The sequence below is a fragment of the Oryctolagus cuniculus genome, chromosome 15 (assembly GCF_051225735.1).
Source record: "Oryctolagus cuniculus isolate XC-2025 breed Fujian yellow rabbit chromosome 15, ASM5122573v1, whole genome shotgun sequence".
Lineage (NCBI taxonomy): Eukaryota > Metazoa > Chordata > Mammalia > Lagomorpha > Leporidae > Oryctolagus > Oryctolagus cuniculus.
In genome coordinates, this window is record NC_142881.1 from 19,177,514 (window position 1) to 19,198,884 (window position 21,371).

At 38.9% G+C, this 21,371-nt stretch overlaps 1 protein-coding gene across 8 annotated transcripts in view; it reads right to left on the minus strand.

Moving 5' to 3' along the window:
* SHOC2 (SHOC2 leucine rich repeat scaffold protein) overlaps positions 1–21,371 on the minus strand; it is a 99,995-nt gene that overhangs the window by 38,682 nt on the left and 39,942 nt on the right. For 7 of the 8 annotated variants that reach the window (XM_070057230.2, XM_008270502.5, XM_051823581.3 and 4 more), the window contains one exon: positions 6,113–7,054. The exons of the other annotated variant lie outside the window; for it this stretch is intronic. In XM_070057230.2, the coding sequence (XP_069913331.1) occupies positions 6,113–6,815 (703 nt within the window). In that variant the 5' untranslated portion in view covers positions 6,816–7,054. The remainder of the gene's footprint in view (positions 1–6,112; positions 7,055–21,371) is intronic. 8 annotated transcript variants of the gene reach the window in all.

The window sequence follows — 21,371 nt, forward strand, 5'->3', positions numbered from 1 at the left end:
TATCACTTAATTAAGAGGGTATTTTCTGAGAAATACATCAGGTGATTTCATTGTTGTATGAACATCATGGAGTCTATTTATACAAACTAAGAAGGGTACTTTGTCATAAAAGACCTCTGTGGCATACAGCCTTGTTTTTTGCTACATGACTGTTTTTGACTGAAATTAACAATGCTTACATTTTAAAAATAACTTGCAATCTTGATCTTGCATGGATATTTTTCAAGCATTGTTTCATTTAAAAAATCACATCTTATCATACATTTTTAAAACTATATAATTAAGAGGGCTCCAAATGTCTATAACAATTTGAGGATTTAGAGAAATCAGAATTTATACTGCTACATTATTCATATTTGTCTTAAATGCTTAATTCTCCCTTTCATTGCAAAGATGACTTCAGGGGCTCTACTGAGCAAGTGCTTCTACAACTATGGCACGAGGACAGCAGGAACTCTATTCCTCTGGGTAATACGGTGTCCACAGGGTAAAATGACTGCCCTCTTCTGAGTACTTCAGAACATGGGAAGCTCACTGTCTCCTCCGATGTGATCCAATTCTCCTAAAATGGCTCACGTGCTATTTATTGTGTTCTCTTATGGTCTCCTTTAGCAACTACTTTTTGTTGTTTAGTGAGACTTGACAATTAGATAACAATAAACTAGGTTAACTATTCATTTCTAAGCCTCTAAGGCTTTTGCCGATTCCCAGTAAAAAGGAGTTATTTATTAACAACTATAAATTCCCTTTACTGATTTCTCTCTCTTGCTAGAGAAAGTTACTCATTAGTACTTGTACAAAACACGGAAAAGAAAGCATTAAATAATGCTACCTAGACAGTGAAAACCATTGTATCACGCTTTGCAATCTTGGAAAAATTTCAAGATTTTGAGGAACTGAAGTTTATAATTTCAGTTAACAATGCAAATATTACTGAAAATACTGAAATGTAACATTAAAATACTAAAATATATAAATATTAAATTTAAAGCTAAAAATGCTATAATACTAAATACCATAAAAGGATACTTCAAAAAGTTCATAGAAAATAAAATTAAAAGATAATTTTGATGCAAAAAAACTTGAAATCCATGCATACTCTAGCAATGTATTACAGTCTTATAATACTATAATACCAAATATAAAATAACAAAAGAAAATCTTTAAGGTCATTCGGCTTTTTTAGAAAACTGCTGATTATGTTGTTTTTATATATAGTAATCACAAATACCTTTATTACATATTAACATACATCATTTGCCTTATAAAATATAACACTGTTATACTGTAGAATATGAAACTTTTTTGCAATGAAAGTTACTAAATCAAATTGGCCCATTTCTGAATGATGTGAGAACTGCCTTAAAATGAAGAAAAATGATCTGGGTTCTCGAAGAGCATACATTTTAACATACTAGATGATTCTCTAAAGCAAAAAGGGTTATTTTGACAATTAGATCTTCATACAGTTGTATAAACCATATTAAAAGTATCAGTTTACTGAGCACAGACATGCATAAAACTACATTTTTAAAAATATTCCCTCTATATTAGCTGTTTCTAAAAGAATAATAAAATAAGGGGGACCTTTTAAAGAAAAATCCTAAACCAGACCATTATTCAGTGAAGAAAAGGAAATCACAGGAATATCAGTAAAGGACAAACATGGACTTTGGTTTCAAAGAATAATCATTACCTCCTCAGAAAAATAAAATCCTTTTCAAACTTGATTACCCAGAGTTTCCTTAACTAAATTTTTAATTATTCAAACTGACTATCTGATGGTTTCCATTGCAATCCAACAGGGGTAAAAAATATACAAAAGCACAATTCAATGGAAAACTCATAAGAACCAATCAGTGAGAAAAGAAAAAAACATGACTAATTCTTATTTTTTCTTCTGGAAATATGACTTCTTGACTATCTTGATGATAGAGCGATGAGTCTGCTTCAATATTTTAAATGAAAAAAGGAAGGGCAGAAGGAATGGATAACTGGTCTGTTAAACTAATGAACAAGGTTTCATTCTATCTACTTAACACAAAACAATAGGATGTTTACTTTGTGCCTCATTACACAAAAGGAGAAAAGTAAATGAACACTGTCAAATGAAATTTTCTTATATATTACCTCTGGCACTGAACTGTCTGCCTACTATATTTTTACTGTTTTCTGGTGGTCTTCACCCATGTGATCACGTATCACTGGTATCAAATTATACATTAATAAAAATACCACTAGTGCTAAAGCAAATATTCTAATTTTAATATATTTATTTGTCAAGGAAATAACAGTACATCCTTGTATAATATCTAAATTCCAATTATACTACTTAAGCTAAATAGGCTTTATTTCAAGGACTTCTATTTTCTCATATTTTTCTCAAATATACTGAATACAAAAGAGATGGAATGAATGAAAGTGGTGTACAGAAGAATATCATCTAATATTCGTAATATAAATCTAATATATCTAATAGTACAGCTCTAATATGCATAAATGGAGGATTATCTATATTATCATATATTTTAAATTATAATTAGCATATATATTAAATGAAAACTCCCTTGCTACAGGTTTTAGCAGTTAAATCTAATTACGTAAAAGTCATACAAAACTTTAAAACATGCCAAATTTCCACTTCATTTGCTTACTGTACATGGGTCTTATTTTGCAAACATTCTCAAAAGGATTCATAACTGTCTAATTAAAATAACCAAAGTGGGTCTAGCATTATATCAGAGCATCTTAAGCAGCTTCCTAAGATGCCGGCACCCCATGTGAGTACCAGTTGGAGTTCTGACTGTTTTATTTCTGATCTAGCTCTTTTTTTTTTTTTTCTTGATAGGCAGAGTGGACACTGAGAGAGAGACAGAGAGAAAGGTCTTCCTTTGCTGTTGGTTCACCCTCCAATGGCCGCCGTGGCTGGCGCGCTGCGCTGATCCGATGGCAGGAGCCAGGTACTTATCCTGGTCTCCCATGGGGTGCAGGGCCCAAGCACTTGGGCCATCCTGCACTGCACTCCCTGGCCACAGCAGAGGGCTGGCCTGGAAGAGGGGCAACCGGGAAAGAATCCGGTGCCCCGACCGGGACTAGAACCCGGTGTGCTGGCGCCGCAAGGCGGAGGATTAGCCTAGTGAGCCATGGCGCCGGCCTTGATCTAGCTCTTTTCTAATGTACCTGGGAAAGTAGTGGAAGAAGCCCAAGTGCTTGGGCCCCTGTCACCCATAAAAGCCCGGGATGGAGTTCAGGCTCCTGGTTTCTGCCTGGCCCACCCATGGACTGACTCTGCAGAGTCAACTAATGGACAGAAGATCTGTCTCTCTCCTCCATTTCTGTAACTCTGCCTTTCAAATAAATAAATCCTTTTTTATTTTTTTTCTAAAGATTTATTTACATACTTGAAAGTCAGAGTTACAGAGAGAGAAGGAGAGGCGTGGGGGGGGTGTGGGGGCAGGAGGAAGTCTTCCATCTGCTGGTTCACTCCCCAGTTGGCCACAATGGTCAGAACTGTGCTGATCTGAAACCAGGAGCGAGGAGCTTCTTCAGGGTCTCCCATGTGGGTGCAGGAGCCCAAGGACTTGGGCCATTCTCCACTGCTTTTCCAAGCCAAACCAGAGAACTAGATCAGAAGTGGAGCATCCAGGACTTAAACCAGTGCCTATATGGGATGCCGGCACTGCAGGTGGCAGCTTTACCTGCTATGCCATAGTGCCAGACCCAATAAAATTATTTTTTAAAAATAACCAAATCAAGATCTCTATTACAGAAAATAAGTGTTTTTCTTTATAAAAGCAAGCTCTCAAGAATTAAAAACATACCTACAGCATTCAGAGAATTACATACCAAAACCACAATGGGATGCCAATTCACACCCACAGAGTGGCTATTAAAAAAAAAAAAAAAGACATAAAGGCAGGCATCGGCATAGTAAAGATGCAGCTTGGCATATCACATCCCATATCAGAACACCTGGATTCAAGTTCCAGCTCTGCTTACAATTCCAGTTCCTGCTACTGTGCACCCTGGCAGACAGTAGATAAAGACTCAACTGGTTGTGTCCCTGCCACCTGTGTGAAAGACCTGGAATGAGCTCCTAGCTCCGGACTACTGCCTGGCCTGGACCTGGCTAGCTGGAAGAGCTCTCTCTCTGTCTCTCCTTCTTTCAAATAAAATAAAATAAAATAATTCTTTAAAACAATTACAAGAACTCAAATTTTAGCAACGTTACTAATAGAGAGGGGGGCTCAATGATTGTTTTCAAATTGTAGTCTTAGGACTAAAGATCAAAAGATTAGGCAGCCTCAAATATAAACCATTGAACTATATAAAGTAATGCCAATTTTGAGATACATTCACTTCGTAGTAAAAATGCTATACTTCCATGTTCAAGGACAAACTGATGTTAAGTTTAAAATCTGGTGAAATAATTATTTAATAAATATATGTACAATCCCAGGTAATCTGAATATGTCACTATGGAAACAAAACTTTGAGAGACAAAGCCAAACTTTTAGGACCGAGCACATACACAAAACAACAAGAACAAAGACAGGACATAATATGTTGCATTTCTTTATTTTTTTAAGATTTTATTTATTTATTTGAAAGACAGTTACAGAAAGAGACATTCCATCTGCTGGTTTGCTGCCCAAATGGCCATGACGGCCAGGGCTCAGACAGGCCAAAACCAGGAGCCTAGATTCTATCAAAGATTCCCATGTGGGTGCAGGGGCCCAACCACTTGGGCCATCCCTTGCTGCTGTCCCAGACACATTAACAAGGAGCTGGATCAGAAGTGGAGTAGCCAGGACTTGGACCAGCACCCATATGGGATGCCAGCATCAAAGGCGGTGGCTTAACCAACTACCACATGGCACCCGCCCCAATATTTTTTTTTCTATAGAAATTCAGCATTCCTTTCAATCACAATGAGCCATACATATAGGTCAAATTTTGACTGCATCTGGTACTAAAGCTATTTCATGGGGCTATTTTAAGATATCATGCATCATACTTTCAAGTACAGTACATTACTTAAGAAAAACTATCACAGATTATCTGTATATTTAAACTAAAATTAATATTATAAATGTGTAGTTAGACTTAAATGTAACCACATCATAATTAAAATTTAAGCTGCACATTTGTCAAAGCGAAATAAAATGTAAATACCTACAGGGTATTATATCCCTGAAAAGCTACAGAGTCTAAAATCATAAAGTTTCCTTTATGACCCAACAGTGAGTACACTGTTTAAAGCAACAATACATGATTGTTTTATTAAAAAAAAAAAATCACCTTTAATACAAAAATAAAACTTTTCTTTAAAAGTTTCACAATTTGTTTTTTTAGAAATCAATAAAGATAACACCTTGATCAATTTCTCAGAATTGATGTCAATGGATTCTCCTCCAAATGGTTCAGAAATTTTTCATCTAATTAGATATCAAGGTAACTTTCTTTTACTGCCTTGTTTACATGCCTATATTGCTTTACCTTTTTCCTCTTCTACCATCCTTTTAAACACACTGTCTTTTAGTACAATTTAGCTTTGTATTTGTATTCAAGACTGGAATCAAATGTTCCAGATTTATTTTTCTTCTACCTTTCTGTATCCTTGGATTATTTTTAATGAATATGTAAGTACTTTCAAAAGGAAACAGATTTTTTCAATTTTCTTGTGATATCATTTTTACAGTGATGTAAATTTAAGCAAACATGGTTTAGAAGAAAAAGGGAAAATCAGAGAATGGAAAAACACAGCCTTAATAAAGCTAGTAATTATACAAGGAAATACTTTATAAAGGGAGTTTTATTTTTCACATTCACTTTTTCTCCAATGAAAAACAAGGCACATTGAGTTTGTATAAAAAAAAGGCCTGATTACATGCATCTTCTAATTTCTAATTTCTATCTTCTAACTAATTTTCTTACATTTATAAAATAATTTCAACATGCACTTAATATCACTAAAAATGGGATAATTAAAGTAAACCATAAATAAGATGAAATTTTTACCAAGCTATTTTTAGGCAAATATCAAGCACTTCCTGATGTGGAAAAGACTATTTAGCATAAAAATATTATAAATAATAATAAAGTGTCTTACCAATTTCAGCAGGTAGTTGTTTGATTTTGTTCTCTCGAATACTAAGCATGCTTAGTTTTGACAGGTTTTTGATGTCCTTTTCCACAGTAGTTATACGATTAAAGCGAAGATATAGAGTGGTGAGAGAATCCAACCTATACACCACTGAAGGAATTTCTCTTAGTTTGTTATGTCGTAAATCAAGCATTCGCAGCTTCTTCAAGTTATCAAGAGAGTCAGGCAGGCTGGTAAGAGAATTTTCACTTAGAGCCAGTGTCATGAGATTTACTAGACAGCCTACCTCCGCTGGGAGGGACTGTAATTTGTTACTGTATAAATAAAGTTCTGTTAATTGAGTCAATTCTTTGATTGATGATGGCAATATATGTATAGACCTCTTGGATAAGTCCAAACGCATTGAATTCTCTTCCCGACATTTGTTGAGCTCTTTAATCACCTCTGCATTACTAGATTTTTTTCTAGTCCCAGGTGCTGGGTTTGGCCGTTTGATCGTATTGTCAACTGAAAAGGCCACCCCTGGTTGGGCAGCACTGGAGTCCTTCTTTCCTTCTTTGGCATCTTTCCCTTTGGTCTTAGGTTCTTTTTCTTTGCTCTCTTTCCCAAAACCTCCAGAGGCTTTTGCCTCCTTTTCTCTTTCCTTAGCTGATGGTACTTTGGGATCTTTGTCTTTAGAGTCTTTTTCTTTTCCTAAACTACTACTCATGGTGATTCAAGAGTGGAGAAAAACTACATGAACTCCTTTATTTTATTTGCCAGTGATCGGAATTCAAAGATGTAGAGACAAGGATCTTATACAGTCAAAAAGGTGTTGGCTGGAAGAAGTAATCAGTATGGAGTAACATCCATCTGTTACATGTTGGATCTAAAAGCAATATGCCCATTTCTGATAACTCATTCCAACTGGCAATATGGTGCTGGTCAATCAATGATTCATTAGAATTCCTGAAATATAACAAAGAGCATTAAATTACTTCAAGTATAATTTATATCAGGTATATAAGTTCTAAAAACAATTTTACTGAGGAACTGCTATATTCCTATGATTCAATAAAGTGCATATTTACTGAATATCCTTTATTTATTATACAAAATCCACTGAAAATTAAAAAAATAAATAAGGTAGGCCCTACCTTCAATGAACTTGCATTCTGATAGGAAGAAGTAGGGAAAGAATATAAGTTTCTAAGGTAGAAAACTTTATAAAAAGGGCTAAAACGTGAGAGAAATCACAGTAACAGCTAACTGTGCTTTCTATGTACAAGCACTGTTCTGAGGAATTTACAAATATTAATTAATTTAATACATAACAGCCCTATGAAATAAACTGACATCCCATTTAATGCAAAGGAGCACTGAGGCACAGAAATATATAGAAATATATTTAATTAACTAGCTTTGTAATCATGGAAAAGAGAGCCAGGATTCCAAATGAGGTAGCATATAACCAGAGCTTATGTTCCTAAAAACTATACTGAAACTACCATTCCTATCAACTAAATCCCAGATAGCTTTCAACAACAAGGAAGATTTCAAAGGTAATGACAGGACTGAGAACAGTATGGCAAAAAAAAAAAATGAACAAAGTGAAAAATATGGAATAAAGGATACAGTCTAGGGGAGAAGGCATTAGAATCTATATAAGGAACAGTGTAAGTGACTCTGATGCAGGTAGGTCTTAGAAGCAGCTGTGAGAAACAGTGATACAGAAAAATCTCCATTGACAGCTCTATTCTTGGGACTAAAAAAGTTCGAGACATATCAATGGTACAAGGTTCTTTTTTTTTATTATTGTGCTTTAAAAGATTTATTTACAGTAGGCTAATCCTCCACCTAGTGGCGCCGGCACACCGGGTTCTAGTCCCGGTTGGGGCAATGGATCCTTTCCCAGTTGCCCCTCTTCCAGGCCAGCTCTCTGCTGTGGCCAGGGAGTGCAGTGGAGGATGGCCCAAGTCCTTGGGCCCTGCACCCCATGGGAGACCAGGAGAAGCACCTGACTCCTGCCATCGGATCAGCGCGGTGCGCCGGCCGCAGCGCGCCAGCCGTGGCAGCCATTTGAGGGTGAACCAACAGCAAAGGAAGACCTTTCTCTCTGTCTCTCTCTCTCTCACTGTCCACTCTGCCTGTCAAATAAAAAGGGGGGGGGGAGTAAGATTTATTTATTTATTTGAAAGTCAGAGTTACAGAGAGAGAAGGAGAGGCAAAGAGAGAGAGGTCTTCTGATCCGAAGCCAGGAGCCAGGAGCCTCCTCTGGGTCTCCCACGTGCGAGCAGGGGCCCAAGGACCTAGGTCACCTTCCACTGCTTTCCCAGGCCACAGCAGAAAGCTGGATTGGAAATGGAGCAGCCGGGTCTGAAACCGGCACCCATATGGGATGCCGGCACTGCAGAGCAGGGCACTAACCTGCTGCACCATGGCGCCTGCCCCATACATGAGGTGTTTTGATGGTTTTACAGCAGCAGTGATAAATCTGAACTGAATGACCCACGTGCTCATCCTGACACTCTCACACCTAATGAGATTTACCAATATATATTTCAGTTACAGTTCATAAGAATATAACTATTCAAAGAATAAAACTTTGTACCTCGACATTATCATTATGCTTTACTTGAAAAACTTAACCAGGCTTGGCTATTAACTGTAAAATTTTCACTTTCAATAAAAATAAAGTTTGGGGGCTGGCACAGCAGTTAAACCCACTGCCTGCTGTTGGAGACCCAGCTGCTCCACTTCTGATCCAGCTCTCGACCATGGCCTGGGAAAGCAGTAGAAGATGGTCCAAGTCCTTGGGCCCCTGCACCCACGTGGGAGACCTCGAAGAAGCTCCAGGCTCATGGCTGCGGATCGGCCTGCTCAGACCTTTGTGGTCATTTGGGGAGTGAACCAGCAGGATGAAAGACCTCTCTCTCTCTCTCTCTGCCTCTAACTCTGCCTTTCAAATAAATAATAAATAAATCTTTTTTAAAGATCTAGTCTTTACATAAAGACTAAACAGTAATCATCACATGTAATACTATTTACTTTATAAACCCCATATCAACAGGCCATATACACTAACTACATTGTTATCTTAAATGCAGATGCTAAAGTTATACAGTATTAGGTCTTTAATTACAATGGACAGGATCTCCCATCTCAGACAAGATAGACTATGATTATTCTACCCTGTTTCTCCCACTAACTATAACCTAAAACTCTTAGATAAAATTCATAAAGCAGGGGATGGTCTTGTGGCATAGCAGGTTAAGCTTCCACCTATGACACCTGCATCACGGATGTGTACCAGTTCAATACCCAGGCCACTGCATTTCAGATTAAGCTCATTGCTAATGTGCCTGGGAAAGCAGCAAAAGATGGTCCAAGTGCTTGGACCCCTGCACCCATGTGGGAGACCCAGAGGAAGCTCTTGGCTCCCAGCTTTAGATCCACCCAATTTCAGTTGTTGTGGCCACTTGGAGAGTGAATCAGCGGAAGGAAGATCTCTGTCTCTCTGTCTCTCCTCCTAACTCTGCCTATCAAATAAATAAAAATTAAATCTTAAAAAAAAAATTTGTTGACATTTTGAGCTGTGATGATTGCTGATAGCCCTTGTCTCTATGTTTTTTTTTCTTCATACTGTTGAACTCTTTACTTACTGTAGGGTTAATCTTATGAGTACAAAGCAAACAAAGTAGATCATTATAAAAATTGAGAGGGAATATGAGAGGAAGTAGATGGAAAGGTGGGAGCACAGGCAGGCAGGCAGTAGGGTAGTGTGGGAAGTATCACTATGTTCCTGAATCTGTATACATTAAATATATGAAATTTGTATACCTTAAATAAAATTTTTAAAAATTCATAAAGCAACTAGCAGAAGATTCCAAAACGTTAAAAAAAGAAGACTAGTTAGAGACCTTGGGACTCATATAACCTAGTGATAAGTTCCCTGAGGTTTTTCTGTTTGATTGATTTTGATAGTCTCTCATATATCACAGTGGGCAGTAGAGAGGCTCACAACTGGAAAAGCATCAGTAAGAACTAACAAATAAAAACTCCCAGAAAAGTCTGTTCTCTCAAGTCATAGGACTGTGAGGAGAGCAGCACTATAGATGGCACCTGTTTAATCTACCTTTTTTCTTTACTCCACTTGAACATCACAAAAGTAATGTCCCTCTACCTCCTTGACCGATGCCACAATGACTGTAAAGTAAAAGTCTGCCAACCACCTCATCTTTCACTAAGTTGTACAGAAACAACACAAGTAGCACACATGCCTCTTCATATCAGTACTGTGGCCAAGGAAACTGCAGATGGACTCTGCTGACCACCCTAACACTGCACATAGCACTCAGCTCAGACACGGTAGCCTCCCTGTTTCTCACTGGTGCAAAAGCTGTATTACAGAACTATTGATCATCTGTATACAATAAAAAAATGTTAGCAAACAGGTAATCTATCACTTTCTCCAACAAGACAAAGGGAGATGATTAGTCTGTGTAATATTCCCAGTCACAACCTTTAGTATTTCATTCACAAAAGTAAACAGAATAAAAACAACAAATACCTAGCTACAGTGTGGAGTGTGCCTCTGTTTCAGATTGGCCTGGGGATGACAAACAAGCAGGACACAAGAATACCACTGGAGAGGTTTTGAAACCTAAACTAGGACCAAAGACCACACACATCAGGCCATGTGTTCTGAACCAAACAGGCTGACCATTCAAAACAAAGACTCCAAACAGAAACCAAGAGTTTTCCAAGAGTCTCAAAATGTCCATGATACAATCCAATATTACTCCTACAAATAACTAAGAAAATATCAACTCTAAAGAAAAAAGACAACAGATACCAACACCGAAATGATTAAGTCAGAATTATCTGAAAAAGATTTTAATGTGACTCAAAAACCAGAGTTCCAACAAACAACTGGAATGGGAAATTTCAGCTAAGAAGTAAAAGATGTAAAAAAAAAAAAATCGAAAAGTTGGGGCCGGTGCTGTGGCATAGTAGGTAAAGTCGCGCCCCCTGCTGTGCCGGCATCCCATATGGGCACCAGTTCGAGTCCCGGCTGCTCCACTTCCGATCCAGCTATCTACTATGGCCTGGGAAAGCCGCAGAAGATAGCCCAAGTCCTTGGGCCCTCTACCTGTGTGGGAGACCTGGAAGAAGGTCCTGGCTCCTGGCTTTGGATTGGCGCAGCTCCGGCCATTGTGGCCAATTGAAGAGTGAACCAATGGATGGAAGACTTTTCTCTCTCTGTCTGCCTCTCCTTCTCTCTGTAATTCTGACTGTCAAATAAATCTTTAAAAAAAAAAAAAAAAAACCTGAAAAGTTTAGAACGACAAATGAAATTCTGAACTATACTGGTTCAACAGAATAGCAATTACAGAAGTAAAGTTCAGCGAACTCGAATAAAGTAAAGCTCAGTGAACTCAAATGAAGACAGTTAAAAACCGCCTAATTAGAGTAACACAAAGAAAACAGATTTTAGGGGTGGGTATTTGGCCTAGCGGTTAAAATAATGGTTGGGATGCCTGCATACTATTATCAGAGTACCTGGATTCAACTCCCAGGTCTGATCCTGATTCCAGCTACCTGCTAATGTGCACTTTGAGAGGCAACAGCTGATGGCCCAAATATCTCCACGTGGGAGACCTGGATTGATTTCCCAGCTCCCATCTTCAGAAGCTGGGAATGCGGGAAGTGAATCAGTAGATGTGGGAATGCATGCAAGTTCTCTGTCTCATGAATAATTCAAAAACAAAATTTTTCAGAAGAAAATAGATTTCAAAAACTCAGAGCCTCAGCAAGCTATGGGACAGAAAAAAATAATGTACATTAGGAGTCCTGAAAGATGGCGAAAAAGCAAGCACAGCTGAAAAAATATCTGAAGAGATGATTGCTGAAAACTGTTAAATTTTGTTAAGGGGAAAGCTAACAGAAATAAAAAGCTGAACACATCCCAAAGAGGAAAAAAAAAAATCAAAGAAATTTATACCCAAATATATGAAACTCAAATTCCTGAGAACTACAGATAAAGAAAATACTGAAAGCCTGTAAGATATGAATTGTTTGAACAATTACTAATTTCTCAAATAAGTCATACATATAAGCCAGAAGGAAGTGATGAAACTATTCTGAATTAATGAAAGAGACATGTCAACCAAAAATTATTTACCAGGATAAACATCCTTCAGAAATGAAGGTAAAATAAAAATATTTGCAGATAAACTCTGAAAGAATTGTCAAAACAAGTTCTTCACACAGGAAAACAAACAGGAGCTTATAACAATAGAACAAACTCAGAACAACAGGAAAGAAAAAACAATTGAAAAGCTAAGAATATGTGTAAGCCTAGTTGGCAATTATTTTCTTCAGTTTTGTAAATTATATCAGACTATTTAAAATAGTAAGTCATATATATAACTGAGGTGGTTCAATATTTTATAGTTAAAGTAATACCTGAAACATCTAAATATCACAAAGAAGTGAACATGAAAGATCTAAATGATATTTAATTACATTTTACTTAGAGATACAATGTTGATACTAGCTGTGACTGTCTTTACTTAAGAGCAGACATTGCAATCCTAAGAAAATTGCAAGAGAAAGTAAAAATCATAAAAAGAAAAAGTAAAAATCATTAAAAGACTCTTTAGTGTAGTCAATTCCTCAAGAAAACAAAAAGTTTTTGAACATATATGCACCAAACAACAGGACTTTAAAACATATCAAATACTTTAATCTGACAGAATTAAGAAGAAAAAAAATCCACAAATCAAACTATAGTTGAAGATTTCAAGGTCCCCTCAAAGTTATCATAAAAACTATACTATAAAAAGTTAGCAAGGATATATAATAATAACATAATCCATATGCCAACTGGATCTAGTTGACATTTATAGATCCAATGTTCCCATTCTTTTCAAGGATGCATACACATTTACCAAGACAGGCCATACCTTGGGTCCTAAGGGAAATTTTGAGAGATTTGAAATCATACAAAGTATATTCCTTAACCGTAACAGATTAAACTAATAATGTGTAATACAAGGAAAGCAATTCTCCAAATACTTGGAAACCAACACACCTCTAAATAATCTATGGATCAAAAAGGAAATGACAACAAAAATTAACCTGAATACTGAATAAAACTAAATCAAAATCTATGAGATCTAAGCACTTAGAGGAAAACTTACATCATAAAATACTTATACTAGAAAACTCCCATCTAATTCCAATAATCTAAGTTCCCACATCAAGACCCCTGAAAAAGACAAAAAGAAATCCAAAGCAGACAAAAGCAAAGTTTAACACAGGACAAAAATTCATAAAATTGAAAAATATAAAGCAATAGCAAAAGCTCAATGAAAGCAAAAACAGCTTTAACTACGTCAAAAAAAAATCTTTGGAAATCACATATTACCAAAACTCAATCAAAATGAAGCAGATTATCTGAACAGTCAAAACTAATAACAAAATTAAAGTCATAATTTAAACCATCCAAAAAGGAAATTGCCAAGAGCGCACAGCTTCACTAATTAATTCTAACATCAAAAGAAATATAATTCTATACAACCTCTTCCAGAACTACACATTCTTTGTATATCAGCATTATCCTGATACCAAAATTAGCACAAAAAAAGGCAGTGCTACAAGGCAATGGCCCTCTGAACATTGATGGAAAAACTCAACATACTAGCAAATTATAGTAGCTCTTAATTCAACATTCTGACAGTACCAAAAATCCTTGCCAGTGGTAAGGCAAGAAAAACAGTGTACAGAGTAGAAAGGGAGAAATACAATAGTTCCTATTTGCAGGCTACATGATTATCTATATAGAAAATTTGCAGGTATTTGCCAAAAATGTTCTGTAACTATTTAGTGGTGGTGATAAGAAACCAGGTCAGCATACAAAAATCAATATTTCAATAAATTAGAAAACAGGGCCGGCGCCACGGCTCACTAGGCTAATCCTCCGCCTAGCGGCACTGGCACACCGGGTTCTAGTCCCAGTCGGGGCACCGGATTCTGTCCCGGTTGCCTCTCTTCCAGGCCAGCTCTCTGCTGTGGCCAGGGAGTGCAGTGGAGGATGGCCCAAGTCCTTGGGCCCTGCACCCCATGGGAGACCAGGAGAAGCACCTGGCTCCTGCCATCGGTTCAGCGCGGTGCGCTGGCCGCAGCGTGGCGGCCGCGGCAGCCATTGGAGGGTGAACCAACGGCAAAGGAAGACCTTTCTCTCTGTCTCTCTCTCTCACTGTCCACTCTGCCTGTCAAAAAATAAAGACATAAATTAGAAAACAAAATGGACACGAAAATTAAAAACACAATACTACTTGCAATAGCTCCTCAAAATTAAATGCCTGGGTACAAATTTAACAAAACTCATACAGAATCTGTATGCTAAAAACTACAGAAAAGGGGCAGGCATTTGGCCTAGCAGTTAAGATGCCCACATCCCATATCAGTGTGCCTGAGTTTAAGCCCCAACTCCATTGGGTTCCAGCTTCCTGCTAATGCAATCCCTAGGAGGCAGTTCCCTATCTCCCTCTGTGTTTCTCAAATAAATAAATATATATATATGTATATATATTTAAAGGGTGCAATCTAAGTGCCTGCATTAAAACATAATTACATAAAAAACACTGATGCAAGAAAATCATAGATGAGCTGAACAAACATGGAAGACACATCATATACAGATTGAAGAATGCAACATTCCAAAAGATGTTAGTTCTCTCCAAGTTCATCTGTAGATTTAATGCTATTCCTCTCAAAATTCCAGGAAGATTTTTGTAAGTAGACATTCAAAAACTGGTATGGAAAAAGTATAGCGAAAACAATTTTGAAAAAAAGATGAAGTTGGAGGACGACACTACTCAATTTTAAAGACATACTATATGACTAATTAAGACAATATAGGGGGCTGGCACCGTGGCTCACTTGGTTAATCCTCCACCTGTGGTGCCAGCATCCCATATGGGCACTGGGTTCTAGTCCTGGCTGCTCCTCTTCCAGTCCAGCTCTCTGATGTGGCCCTGGAGGGCAGCAGAGGATGGTCCAGGTGCTTGGGCCCCTGCACTCTCATGGGAGATGAGGAGGAGGCACCTGGCTCCTGGCTTCCAATCGGCGCAGTGCCGGCCCTGGCAGCCATTGGGTGGGGGGGGTGAACCAATGGAAGGAAGACCTTTCTCTCTGTCTCTCTCTGTCTATGACTCTGTCAAATAAAAAAAAAAAAATTAAAAAAAAAAAAGGCAATATAGTGTTGCCAGAAGAACAAGCACAGAAACCAATTAAACTGAATACACAACCTATTCATTCCTCTTCTCCTCCCCCCACCCTCTGAACTCCTGCCAACAACATTTCTTCTAGTTTTGCATTTCCCAGAATGTAATATATTTAAAATCCAACAGTATCCTTTCAAATTGCATTCTTCCACAAAAAAATACCCATTTAGGGTTCCTCAATGTCTTCTCAGGTCTTGAAGCTTTGTATCTCTAAGTACCATTCAAAGGATAAACCAACTGATTTATTTACCTACTGAAGACCATCTTGGCTGCTTCCAAAATAGGGCAATTAAGAATTGTTGGAGCTCTGTCAAGATGGCTGACTAGAAGTACTGGAAGCACTTCCCTCACACAAAACAGGATCACAAATGAAGAACAAGAAGCTTCTGTTACGCTAGAATATTTGGGAGAGTACTAGAATACAAGGTGGATAATACAGAGACAGTGTGGAACACAAAGACTCTGAGTAGTCTGCTAAAAAAGAAAATCAACAGTCCTGCTGCTACCCAAGTCTGGGCCAGTCGGAATTTGTTTAAGTCCTTCCACAGTGAAGAAAAACAAGGGATCCCCAACAGCCCATTTGGCATCATGGACACCTGAATCTTTAGTTACTGAGGGAGAATGCAGTCCTTTAAAAAAAAAAAAAAAAAGATTTTATTTATTTATTTGAGAGGCAGAGTTAGAGAGAGAGAGACAGAGACAAAGGTTTTCCATTCATTGGTTCACTCCGCAAACAACCCCAAAGGGCAGAACTGGGCCAACCTGAAGCCAGGAGCCAGGAACCTCCTCAGGGTCCCCCATGCAGGTACAGGGGTCCAAGATCTGGGCCAACTTCCACGGCTTTCCCAGGCCATTGGCAGAGAGGTAGACAGAAAGAGGAGCAGCTGGGATATGAACCAGTGCCCCTATGGGATGTTGGCACCACAGGCAGAGGCTTAGCCTACTATGCCACAGCACCGCTGCCCACCTTTTAAGATTTTATTGAATGACTGATTGATTTGAAAGGCAGAGTTACAGAGAGAGGAAGAGACAGAGACAGAGACAGAATCACTGAAAGCCCTAAGCCCTGCTAGGGAGTTGTCAAGAGAGTACACACAATTGCACTGCTTCAGGGAGGAAATTCAGTTGATGTAGTATTCTTAACCAACCAGGCTTCTGTTGCAGTGACACTCTGAAACCAAACTGCACCCCACTCTTGCTCCTATATGCAAATCATCCTCCCAAGCTGCTTGAGTAGCTCCATCTCCAAGTGACTTGCAGAGGCTTAAGAGGTGCTTGCCACAACAGCTGTGTCCCATCTTCCCTAGCACACTAGAGTGACCCCATCCCCACACAGTCCCAGAAAAGCAGAAACCAAAGACACATTCTGTTCAAGGTGCTCCTCACCTGACCAGAATGCTAGAGTCATCCCCACCTATTGCACAGTCTCCAGAAACTAACAGGTGTGGTCTGTGCTCCAAAAGTGTTCTGTTCCTGGTGCAACTTAAGTTATAGCACACCTGCCAAGGGCTGGCTGGAGCAGTCCTATCCTCATGCGGCCCATGGAGAATGAGAGGTAGATTCTGCTGCTGTGCTAGTACACTGCACCACACCTGTCCAGGTCCGCTAAAACAGCTACACAGCAAGCATCTTACCTCCATTGCTGGGTATACCATACATGCCTGGTCCCAGAACACAGCAACTCTGTTGCAGCAGACCCCAAAGAAATGGACATGGATGAAACACATGATAAATAATCCAAAAGAATGACTGATCAGAAAACTCAATGAAATACAAGAGAACACAGACACTACAATTCACCAAAGATCTAAAAAACAACTGAACAAATCTTGGATATGAAAAAGTGTTTTTTTTTTTTAAAGGAGAATCAAAATCCTCAACAACAGAATAAATCATGCAAAAGAAAGAATTTTTTTTAGGAGAAATTGTTTTGAATCTGTCAGACACACTTACAAAAGTGAAGATAGCCTATGAGATCTTTGGGACATCATCACACACACACAAACTGTGAGGGTTCCGGGAGGGTAGAAAAGGGGAAAGGCTAGAAGGGATAGAAAAAGATGCTTCATTCAAACAGAAACCAGAAGTGAAAAGGGATACTTAAACAGATATCAGACAAAATAGACTTTAGCACAAAAATTGGCACAGATATACGGCACAGTGCTTAAGATGCCACTTGTGATGCCCAAATCCCAAGTTAGAGTACCTAGGTTGAAATCCTGACTTGACTTCCAATATAAACTTCCTACTAATGTGCATCCTGGAATGCAGCAGGTGATGAGCACAAATACTTGGGGCCTGCCACCCATGTGAGAGACCTGGATCGAGTTCCCTGTTCTCTGGCTCAGTCTAGACCAGCCAACTATTGTGAGCATTTGGGGAGTGAGCCAACAGATGGAAGATCTGTCTCTGTTTCTCCTCTCTTCTATTGCTCCAAATAAGTTTCTTTAAAAAAGAAAAAAACTAGGCCGGCGCCGCGGCTCACTAGGCTAATCCTCCGCCTAGCGGCGCCGGCACACCGGGTTCTAGTCCCGGTCGGGGCGCCGGATTCTGTCCCGGTTGCCCCTCTTCCAGGCCAGCTCTCTGCTGTGGCCAGGGAGTGCAGTGGAGGATGGCCCAGGTGCTTGGGCCCTGCACCCCATGGGAGACCAGGAAAAGCACCTGGCTCCTGGCTCCTGCCATCGGATCAGCGCGGTGTGCCGGCCGCAGCGCGCCAACCGTGGCGGCCATTGGAGGGTGAACCAACGGCAAAGGAAGACCTTTCTCTCTGTCTCTCTCTCTCACTGTCCACTCTGCCTGTCAAAAAAAAAAAAAAAAAAAAAAACTATAAAAAGAGACAAACAAGGTCACTTTATAAAGACAAAGGGAATCAATTCAACAAGATAATTATGACTACATACACAAACACCAAACGAAGGGGTACTCAATTTTATAAAGCAAACATTACTAGATCTAAAAGAAAAGTGACAGAAAGCCTTCAATACAATTGTAGTGGATCATTTCAATAGTCCAGTTTCATAAATAGGCATATCATCAACACATACACACATACACCCACATACACACAAATTCAGAAATACCATGGTTAAACACATGACAAATCAAATGGATCTAACATTTACACAACATTTCATCCCAAATCTACAGAATACACAATCCGTTCATGTGCAAAAGGACCAGGCACTAAAATAGATCATAAAGCAATTTTAAATAAATACAAAAATATCATTTATATATTATGTAACTTTCCTGATCACAATGGAATAAAACTAGAAATAAACAACCAAAAAATGTAGAAATTACATAAAGATACAGAGATTAAGAAACATGCTCTTGAATGACCAATGTATAATTGAAAAAAAATAAAAGTGGACGTTTAAAAATTTCTTGAGGCCGGTGCCACAGGTCACTTAGGCTAATCCTCCGCCTGCAGCGCTGGCACACCAAGTTCTAGTCCTGGTTGGGGCACTGGATTCTGTCCCGCTCGCTCCTCTTCCAGTTCAGTTCTCTGCTGTGACCCGGGAGTGCAGTGCACGATGGCCCAAGTCCTTGGGCCCTGCACCTGCACAGGAGACAAGGAGAAGCACCTGGCTCCTGGTTGTGGATCAGCACAGAGCGCTGGTCGCAGTGGCCATTGGGGGGTGAACCAACGGAAAAAGGAAAACCATTTCTCTCTCTCTCACTGTGTACTCTGCCTGTCAAAAAAATTTTTTTTCTTGAAATAGATGAATGTAAACACAATATATCAGGGCACAGTGGGTTAAGCCACTCCATGCAATCCCAGCATCTCATATTAGAGCGCCAGTTCAAGTCCCAGCTGCTCTGGTTCCAATCCAACTCCCTCCTAATATGCCTAGGAAGGCAGCAAAAGATGGCCAGGTCCGTGGGCCCCTGCATCCATGTGGGAGACCTGGCTCTGACCTAGCCCAGCCAACCACTGCAGTCATTTAAGGAGTGAACCAGTGGATGGAAGATCTCTCCTTCTTCCTTCTTCTCTTTCTGTAACTCTACCTTTCAAATAAATAAATAAATCTTAAACAAACAAACAAACAAACAAAAAGGTGGCTCAAACATACTTGGGAACCTAAAACAGATATGTGGGACTAGGATGTAGTTTCTGACTTCAGGTAGGAGCTCCTGGCTTCAGCCTGGCCCAGACTGGCTTCTTGTAGTCATTCAGGAAATCAATCAGCAGATAAAAGGTCTCTCTCTCTCTCTCTCTCTCCCCCCTTCCCCCTCCCTCTCCCTCTGTCACTCTACCTTTCAAGTAAATAAAAAAAATTTTTTTTTAATTATCAAAAATCAGAAATGGCAAAAGCAGTACTGAGGGAAGTTTATAATAATAAGCATCTTCCTCAAAAAAAAAATATATATATATATAAATAAATAAATTTCAAGTACACAACTTAATGATAATCTCAAGGACCGAGGAGGGGAAAAAAAGGCTAGCTCAGTATTAATACTGGGTATAGAAGCAACATTCCTCAATGCAATCAAAGCAATTTATGAAAAACCCACGGCCTACTGAATGGGGAAAAGGACATTAAAGATCCTACTGAATGGGGAAAAGTTGGAAGCATTTCCACTGATATCTGGTACCAGACAGGGATGCCCACGTTCCCACTGCTATTCAATACAGTACTGGAAGTTTTACCCAGAGCCATCAGGCAAGAAAAAGAAATTAAAGGGATACAAATTGGGAAGGAAGAACTCAAACTATCCCTCTTTGCAGATGATGATTCTTTATTTAGGGGATCCAAAGAACTCTACTAAAAGACTACTGGAACTCATAGAAGAGTTTGGCAAAGTAGCAGGACATAAAATCAATGCACAAAAATCAACAGCCTTTGTTTACACAGGCAATGCCACGGCTGAGGAAGAACTGCTTAGGTCAATCCCATTCACAATAGCCAAAAAATAAAATAAAATAAAATACCTTGGAATAAACTTAACCAAGGACGTTCAAAATCTCTACGATGAAAATTACAAAGCCTTAAAGAAAAAAATAGAAGAGGATACCAAAAAATGGAAAAATCTTCCATGCTCATGGATTGGAAGAATCAACATCATCAAAATGTCCATTCTCCCAAAAGCAATTTATACATTCAATGCAATACCAATGAAAATACCAAAGACATTCTTCTCAGATCTAGAAAAAATAATGCTGAAATTCATATGGAGACACAGGAGACCTCGAATAGCTAAAGCAATCTTGTACAACAAAAACAAAGCCAGAGGCACCACAATACCAAATTTCAGGCGTACTACAGGGCAGTTGTAATCAAAACAGCATGGTACTGGTACAGAAACAGATGGATAGACCAATGGAACAGAATTGAAACACCAGAAATCAACCCAAACATCTACAGCCAACTTATATTTGATCAAGGATCTAAAACCAATTCCTGGAGCAAGGACAGTCTATTCAATAAATGGTGCTGGGAAAACTGGATTTCCACGTGCAGAAACATGAAGCAAGACCCCTACCTTACACCTTACACAAAAATTCACTCAACATGGATTAAAGACCTAAATCTACGACCCGACACCATCAAATTATTAGAGAACATTGGAAAAACCCTGCAAGATATTGGCACAGGCAAAGACTTCCTGGAAAAGACCCCAGAGGCACAGGCAGTCTAAGCCAAAATTAACATTTGGGATTGCATCAAATTGAGAAGTTTCTGTACTGCAAAAGAAACAGTCAGGAGAGTGAAGAGCCAACCGACAGAATGGGAAAAAAATACTTGCAAACTATGCAACAGATAAAGGATTAATAACCAGAATCTACAAAGAGATCAAGAAACTCCACAACATCAAAACAAACAACCCACTTAAGAGATGGGGCAAGGACCTCAATAGACATTTTTCAAAAGAGGAAATCCAAATGGCCAACACACACGTGAAAAAATGTTCAGGATCACTAGCCATCAGGGAAATGCAAATTAAAACCACAATGAGGTTTCACCTCACCCCGGTTAGAATGGCTCACA